Raw genomic sequence first — 7,764 nt, forward strand, 5'->3', positions numbered from 1 at the left:
GCCCTTGAACCTTTAAAAATATACCCTTTCAATTAATTTATGCCAAACTCGGACTTGACTCTCGGTTTTCTGAATCACTTGTGGGTTGAAGTATAAACTGGGCTTGTTACCATCTTCTAAGGTTTTCAGCAGTTCCTCGTCCATTTGAAATTGCACCACGCCCTCCAAATCCAGTTTGGTTTCTGCAAAACAATATAATTTGGTAACACATCAAAAAGAACAGTGTATACACCCAACTGCTGAGAAATTCAACAAAAGAATCCCAATCTCCCATAAAATTGAGCTGTTGCATCCTTCCCATTGCTGTCTTGGGTAAATCTCCCCATTCTTTATACATTTTAAGAGGGGGATCTACCAATTGTGACAATATGTCATAAGCTATGGATGCCACATTGTCTGTGGGCTTAGCCATGCTGATCGGGACAAAGAAAACCTCCTGTAAAGTCTCTATATGATAACCAAAAACCTTTCAAAACTACTTAAGTGTTACGTCATTAATATTCTTCAAGTCAATGTTAATTGTCTTAGTTTTGTAAGTGGCTACCGCAGTTTCACGAAGTGGCGGCCTACTCCCTTTAGTGACTGCAATCCTTTTGATTGGAGGTTTAGCAGCTGGGTTGAACCTACCGGACTCTGCAATCACAAATAATTTTGATAGGGACCTAGGGCAATTTGGGGTGCGCCAAACCAATCGGAAACACTGGGCCGTCTTGATAGAAAACTAAACAGCACCTAGGGCCCGTTTTCTCTAGCATCGCCCCCAGCAACTCCACGTGTCCATCATCGTCAGCAACTCCGTCGAGGATGTCGTTGGGTTCCAACCCCAGATACATAGACACCATGTCGCAGATGTAACGTTGGGGTAGCTGCAGTTCTTGAAACCTCGCCGCACGCAGCTCTTTATACTTGAGCTAATTCAAATAAAAGATAGAAAAGTTCCAGTGGGCAGTTTTTCTTAATTGCCTGTCGTTCTCGAAGGGTTTCTTGAAGGGCCATGGCAGTGATACTGACACGGCCCTTGGTCTTGCCCAACAACGCCTTGGAGATGTTCATCAGATTGTTCACATCTTCTTTGCTTACCGAGTCGGGGGGGTCTTGCTGAGGAGGTTCGGACATTTTCAAAATTTGTCTTAGAAAATCTATGCAAGACTGTCATAAATTTTTATATTCTTTTTGACATATTTTAGTCGATTGTTTTTCCAGGTGCAGGTGACTCGACTATTGTCACATGAGAAGCCAATAAGCACTTCCCATTGAGTTACCTGTAACACTTAATTTATTCATTTTTATTAATGCCTGTTTCCCCCTGAACATTTCCAAGTCGATTTTAAGTACAACTTCTAAGTTCAGGTTTGAATCAGACAGATCAAGTGCAAAATATCACGGTCTTAAACTTAGCAAATGTTGGGAAAATGGACATAAATCATTTAAAATATTTAGTTGTTTAGCACAAACGACAATTCGAGTACAAGCCAGATGTTCTAAACATGGTAAATTCTCACTTAATTTCAGTAAGAAACAGCAGTTTTAAAATTCAAATACTGTCATTTGGACAACCACTGATGAGCATAAACATTGAATTGAAAACGCACACAAAAACTTTTATTTACAAAAAGCTATTGGAATAAATAAATTATTTAGTCTCTATTCAGAAAATTGGCGGAATTGAACCTCAGGAGTTTTTTAGTGCCCCATCCGGGCACTTTGGCCAGACTGTTGATATCCTCAAAAGTTCCCTTGAGCCGCCTGAAAAACGGTTTTTGTTCTTACTGTTTCTTCTGTGTCTGACACAGTCAAACTCACCTAAAAAGCAAAATTTGTTCTGCCGTTTTAGTTCCTATTGTGTGTAGCCTTTCCAAATCTTTCTGACTGCCTTGATTTAATATTTTCAGTACTCTTTTACTGTTTGCCGTAAAAGGACTGTCTTTGTGACTCATTCGTTTGCGTGATTGGACAAAATCGTCGCTGTCATTTAACTGCACGTCATTAAAACGAGTATTCTTTATCGACAGTCGTACACTTCTTCTTTGGGAGCTACATTGTGATTTCTCTGATCTTGATGAGACTCAAAGGATACATTAACAGTTGAATTAACGTAGTTGGGTGTTTTTAGTCGAAGACTACGTCGGGGGGTTATTTTAGGCAACTCGGTTTCTATTGGGGATACCTGGGGGGATAGTTTAATTTGTTGTTTGTTTAAGTTGTTGCTTTTTGGCAGTGCAGGCACTTTAAAAGGAAAATCAGTTTTTGCAGTGTCATCTGGACTATCGTAGCACTGTGAAAATAATTAAGTTTAATTGAGTCAAATATACTAGAATTGCCATTACCAAATGTCTTCTAGCTGTCAGTTTATCCCGGCTTTCGATAGGACTGCTAGTTGCCCTGACTGTTTTAATTTCAGTGAGTTGTGCTATTTCACTTCTAATCATTTGGGTCATTTCAGTTTGGATTTTACTCCATTGCAGCCTGGAAAAAACTCAATTAAAAACTACAAAACTATTGTAAGCATTTAAAAACCAACTTTGGTGTGTTTTCTTTGTCTGTTTCACCACCAGTACGTGTCAATCGCCTAGACCGTCTCAACGTATTTTGTACTACGGTTTCCATATGGTTCATTAAGTTAACCTCCATTTTAGCCATGTATTTGCGAATTACTGGACTGAACAAATATAATTTTTAGCTACACCTGGGATTTGAGGGACATATCAAATTACCTTAAATTTGGTTCGTTGCTCGAAAAAGTGTCATAGAAGATTGACTTCTGGAGTTCTCTCCATTATTGCTGATTGACTCTGAGCACTTTCGTTTATCAAAGGTAGTCTAGACAAATACGTTTTTTTTTGAGCGGGAGTTTTACGAGGAGTGGAACTAACCCTTTCAATAGGGTTCGGCCAGAATTGAACGCTTGTGGATTGTCTGTTTTGTATTTGGCCACCAATTCCGGGTTGCACCGTATCAATTTAACGCGCTTTGCAAAGTCTAATGTTTGTACGGTTTCAGTTAAATCCTCAGGGTTGGCGCTAATGCAGGCAATTAATGAGATGTAATTTTCCTTGTTTAGGGATCCTGAGACAATTTACTAGATTAAAATTGCGACGAAATGTAAATTGGGTGGCCTAATTTGTTAAATATTATATTCTAAATTTTGAAACACTCTCTCTCTCTCTCTTACAAGTTTTTTTAAGCTTTAAATACAAAATGGTAAAATAATAAATCGCAACACTACTAACAAGGTTTACTATCAGTTTCTGTAGATAGATAAAGTCATTCAACTTTAATTTTAAAGCAACTATAGCCACCCTTTATGTATTTATTACCTTGCAGAATACTTGTAATCATAGATTGTCTGTAGGGAATATAGTTTGCTTTGCCCCCCAGAGCAGATATGACCTGTCCAATACTCAACAACCCTTTATTAATATTAACACCTTCATGAAATGTACTGCCTTGGACTGCCGGTTTTACGTACACTTTCCGACCCGGCTAAATCCACTAAATTCAGCTTTCCAGTTGTTTCTTGCATGCTACAAGTCACTGATTCAAGTTTGTGCATGTTTGAGCGTTATTTTTAACCACCTGTTCCTCATTGTGTAATGTACGGTAAACACCGCATGAGACCTGGAACTACCTGAATTTTGCTTGGTTTCCCCTATGTGCCGGTTTTTGTTGCCCTCCTCTAATAGTTGTTTGGCGTCACTGGCGTTTTTAACGTTTTTAGTACTCAATCATGCACCATAAAGCCTGCAATGCCCCAAATAATGCTGGTAAAAAAAACTCAAAACCAAATAATACCAGACACTGCTAGAGGAACCACCCGGTCTGGCTGTAGCAAGTCAAAAACTTTCTCATTGTAGATTTCGAGGAATGATATAGATATTTCGACTTCCAAATCTTCACATACTTTGTCAAATAGCTGATCTAAAGCTCTGGGAATAATGCCTGGATTCTGGCAAGCCTGCATTGAACACATAGTAGAAAGTGATGGAAACTAAAGCAACAAAAGTCACCTGTAAGCTGAGCCCATAGTATAAGTTTTTCCAGTCCAGTTTGTCCATAAGTAAACACAGTGCAACTGAAACCTTTATTCATCAACTCAACATAGGGTTTTACAGCATTATCATATACAAAAGCTTGGTCGCAGTTTTCACCGAAAATTTTGTCGAATTGGTAAGTCTGTGATCTTTCAGGCACTAACAACACCTTAACAAAACAAAAATTATTTTAAACTAAACAAATAAAAGAATGAAACAAACTTACTGGAGGGCAGTCACTAATAACTTCCACAGACTGTTTAAAGGCCGAAAATGGTTTAATTCGAACGCACCACGTTAATGTTCTCTTTAGCACAATCCATTTTACAACTATTTACATTAACACAACTAAAACTTGTATGATTTAAAAAATTATAAACAAATCCCAAATCCCACAAAATCCGTTAATTTCTTGTAAAAGTTAGGTTAGTTGTCAACATTTTTTGACATTTGACAACTCACCTTAAAAAACATACGTCACACTCTCATGATTGGTCGAAAATCCTGATAACCACACATTCACTTTTAAATGACCTTACGTACCGATAAGGGGCCAGAGTGGAAGTGGTCCTGTTGTTTCTTGTACTTTTCAGTGCCTTTAAAACCCCCTTAAAAATGTTGCCAGCCTGTGCCAGATCGATATGTAAGAAAAACATCCCCGTAATGTGAGTAGAACCAACTGATATGTTTTTTAATTATAGATTAAAATTAAAAATTGGGTTTTAACACACACAAAAATCGAATCTCAAGTGGTATTTAGAGTCTAACCTGGGACAGGAAGCATGGCTAAAAGAGTATCTCAGTATTTAAATGTAATTGTTGAGGGTTGTGTGGCGAAAGTTACATAACACCTTGGTTTAGTGTCAATCCAGACTCAGTTTTAGTTTTTGTGTTTCAGAAAGCCCTAGGCCTTATCGGGCGTAATAACTCTGGGCATACAGTGGGAGAAACACAGTTTGAAACTCAGGTACCTATTCCCCATTCATTGGCCTGTTAAATGGTCTTAAGCTGATCGTTTACAGCCTTATAAACTGCACAAACTTGCTGAAGGCCCTTCCACTCATGTGACTTTAACCAGAGATGAAGCCCTGCTTATGTACACTCAAATGCACACCATTCGGCGAATGGAAACCTCTGCCGGCAATTTGTATAAAGAGAAAATTATTCGGGGTTTCTGTCACTGTATTCAGGACAGGTAATAACATGTCTCTAGTTGGTGGCAGTTTGTTGATGTTTGATGTTTTTAGGAAGCCGTGGCTGTCGGGATTAAACACGCTCTACGGCCGCACGATAGGGTCATTACAGCCTACAGAGCTCATGGTTGGAGTTACATGATGGGGGTGCCCCCTAGTGGGGTGCTTTCTGAACTTACAGGAAGACAAACGTGGTTGCGCACGAGGCAAAGGGGGTTCTATGCACATGTACACTGAAAACTTTTATGGAGGCAATGGTATTGTGGGAGCTCAGGTCGGTTTTCTATCATTTTGTAGGCATAATGTATGCAAATCTTTCATTACACAGGTTCCATTGGGTGTGGGCATTGCTTTGGCAGCTCAATACAAAAACACAGATGGCGTGTGCGTCGCCTTGTATGGTGACGGTGCTGCTAATCAGGGTCAAGTGTTGAAGTGTACAATATGGCCAAACTGTGGAACATACCCTGTATTTCGTATGCGAAAACAACGGATACGGTGAGTGTCAAAATAGTTCTTTTTGACAGGAGTGAGAAAATGAAATTGAAGGTATGGGTACCAGTGCTGTGAGGGCATCTGCAAATACTGAGTACTACACTAGAGGGGACTACGTTCCCGGTGTGTGGGTGGACGGTATGGACGTGTTGGCCGTGAGGCAAGCGTTCCGATTGGCCGTGATCACTGCGCTTCCGGCAACGGACCAATTGTAGTCGAGGCTCAAACTTACAGATATTCCGGCCATTCCATGTCTGATCCTGGAACAAGTTACAGGACGCGCGAAGAAGTCCAGGAGGGTGCGACAAACCCGAGACCCGATCACATCTTCAAAGAGAAAATAATCTCCCACAATCTGGTCACAGCTGAGGAAATTAAGGTTAGTGTTTGTTTTTGTGGGTAATCCGGTAATTGGGGTTGTCTGCGGTAGGATATCGATGCGAAAATCCGCACTCAAATCGACGAGGCTACCAAAAAGGCTAAGGCCGAGAAGGAAGTGGATTGGACGAGTTGGCGGGAGACATCTACGCTCAAAACTTGGAGGGGTGACATCAGAGGAGTGTCTATCTTCCAACCTTTGAAACACAAAGGGTTGGACCTGCCGTCAATATTTAAACTTTAAATCCTATTAAATACAATAATAGGATCGATTGAACGAGACTTATTAACGCATATTGCGTACAGTTTTATGTAATAAGTATCAAACTCATTTTTACTCAATTTGTACACATGCATTTTGTTTCACTTCAGAGATTTTATTTCTTTATTATGTTAGTTATGTAAATGTTGAATTGGTATTGGTATCGTCAGCAGAATTAAATTATTGTGTTTTACTTAAGTACCAAAACAAAGATATGTGTTTTCTCGGTACTACCTCCAACATCTCAGTAATATCAACAGCACAACTGCCCGGCTTCTTAGGTTTTAAAGTTATCCTCGTTTAATGTCCATTTATTTTGTTCTAACTTTTGCCTTATAAAACTAGTGAAAATACACTTTTAAATCGGCAACTGACACTCGCATTACCGGGCAGACAAGTACCTAACCTAACATTACATGCCCAAAACCACCGCCTACTATACTAGAAAGCCTAGAAGGTGCTTGTCAAAAATTCCAATATGGCGGAAATGGTGGTGACAGTTTGCGTTTGTTTGTATTGTGGAAATTGAGTTTTTTGAGGATTAGATGAGTTTTTACGGTTTAAAATCAACATTTGTGTTATTGCGTGAGTTATTTTTGTTTACTGCCGTTCATAAGGTTTTCAAGCCGCATTGTAACAACAATTCAGAAAAAAGCCCAATCGTGTCAGTTTTTTACCGGATCTAACTCAACAGTGGTTAAACACTTTGAAGTGGGATGATTTTACTCCAACACTACACTCAATGGTAAGTACCAGTGCTTCTAGTATAGTAAACTTAGTAGGTTACATGCACAGATATGTGAGTTACATTTTAAAGCATCCTTCATGTGAGAGCAACAAAAATAGTTTTGAATGAATGTTCTTGGTAATAACATAAGAACCATAAGTTTTGCTTACCTAGTTTCAAGGATTTACACATTTTCTTGTACTGAGCACTAACAGTGTTTAAACTAGTTTGCTGTGTGTTGTACTTTCCAGGACAAATGTTCTAACCAATTTGTTTAGGCTGGACTTGATTGTGCATAAAAAAGCTCTATCTAACACATATCCGGATCAGGAATGAACCTTTTTTTGATCTTCACTCACAACTTGCCAAAACTGATCACCAGAGGGAGTATCTCTTATATGGAAACGCCAATAATTAAACTAATTTAAGTTTGTAAAAATTACCTTTAACGGACCGAAAAGCAAAAACAACAAATCTTTTCGGTTTTTAGCTAACTTCACGTACCACCAAATAGAAACAAAACTATTTTAGAACTAACTTGGAAGTTTCATTCAATTACGCAGTCGTGGACAATCATGGCGACTTCCATTTTGGTCGTTTTACAAACTGCCGTGACGTCAGACTGTCATCTGTTGTTTTCGGATTAAGAAATATAGAACTATAAAGATGTCACGGATG

At 39.0% G+C, this 7,764-nt stretch overlaps 3 protein-coding genes across 3 annotated transcripts in view; 1 reads left to right on the forward strand and 2 right to left on the reverse strand.

The window, feature by feature from the left end:
* Positions 1–1,152, reverse strand: part of kl-3 (dynein heavy chain 8, axonemal kl-3) — a 32,583-nt gene extending 31,431 nt beyond the window's left edge. The window contains 5 exon segments of the mRNA XM_081988053.1: positions 25–182; positions 238–436; positions 491–633; positions 689–911; positions 964–1,152. Coding sequence (XP_081844179.1) covers positions 25–182; positions 238–436; positions 491–633; positions 689–911; positions 964–1,116 — 876 coding nt within the window. The 5' untranslated portion in view covers positions 1,117–1,152.
* A 456-nt stretch (positions 1,153–1,608) lies between these two features.
* On the reverse strand, positions 1,609–4,815 carry LOC145734369 (uncharacterized). The gene is given in 15 exon segments (XM_081987650.1): positions 1,609–1,746; positions 1,804–2,008; positions 2,011–2,275; positions 2,328–2,466; positions 2,522–2,659; positions 2,715–2,761; positions 2,813–3,066; positions 3,318–3,450; positions 3,452–3,524; positions 3,577–3,741; positions 3,783–3,955; positions 4,016–4,041; positions 4,044–4,200; positions 4,258–4,361; positions 4,800–4,815. Coding segments are annotated over 15 exon segments (2,004 nt in total). The 3' UTR covers positions 1,609–1,637.
* LOC145734559 (pyruvate dehydrogenase E1 component subunit alpha, mitochondrial-like) lies at positions 4,705–6,557 on the forward strand. The gene is given in 15 exon segments (XM_081988027.1): positions 4,705–4,843; positions 4,930–4,998; positions 5,054–5,210; positions 5,213–5,226; positions 5,279–5,416; positions 5,418–5,498; positions 5,553–5,652; positions 5,655–5,693; positions 5,696–5,722; positions 5,774–5,899; positions 5,902–6,098; positions 6,150–6,213; positions 6,216–6,262; positions 6,264–6,303; positions 6,306–6,557. Coding segments are annotated over 15 exon segments (1,158 nt in total). The 5' UTR covers positions 4,705–4,813; the 3' UTR covers positions 6,335–6,557.
* Positions 6,558–7,764: the final 1,207 nt, after the last annotated feature.

This window comes from Ips typographus, linkage group LG10 (assembly GCF_016097725.1).
Source record: "Ips typographus isolate SLU linkage group LG10, UJ_Ityp_2.0, whole genome shotgun sequence".
Taxonomy (NCBI): domain Eukaryota; kingdom Metazoa; phylum Arthropoda; class Insecta; order Coleoptera; family Curculionidae; genus Ips; species Ips typographus.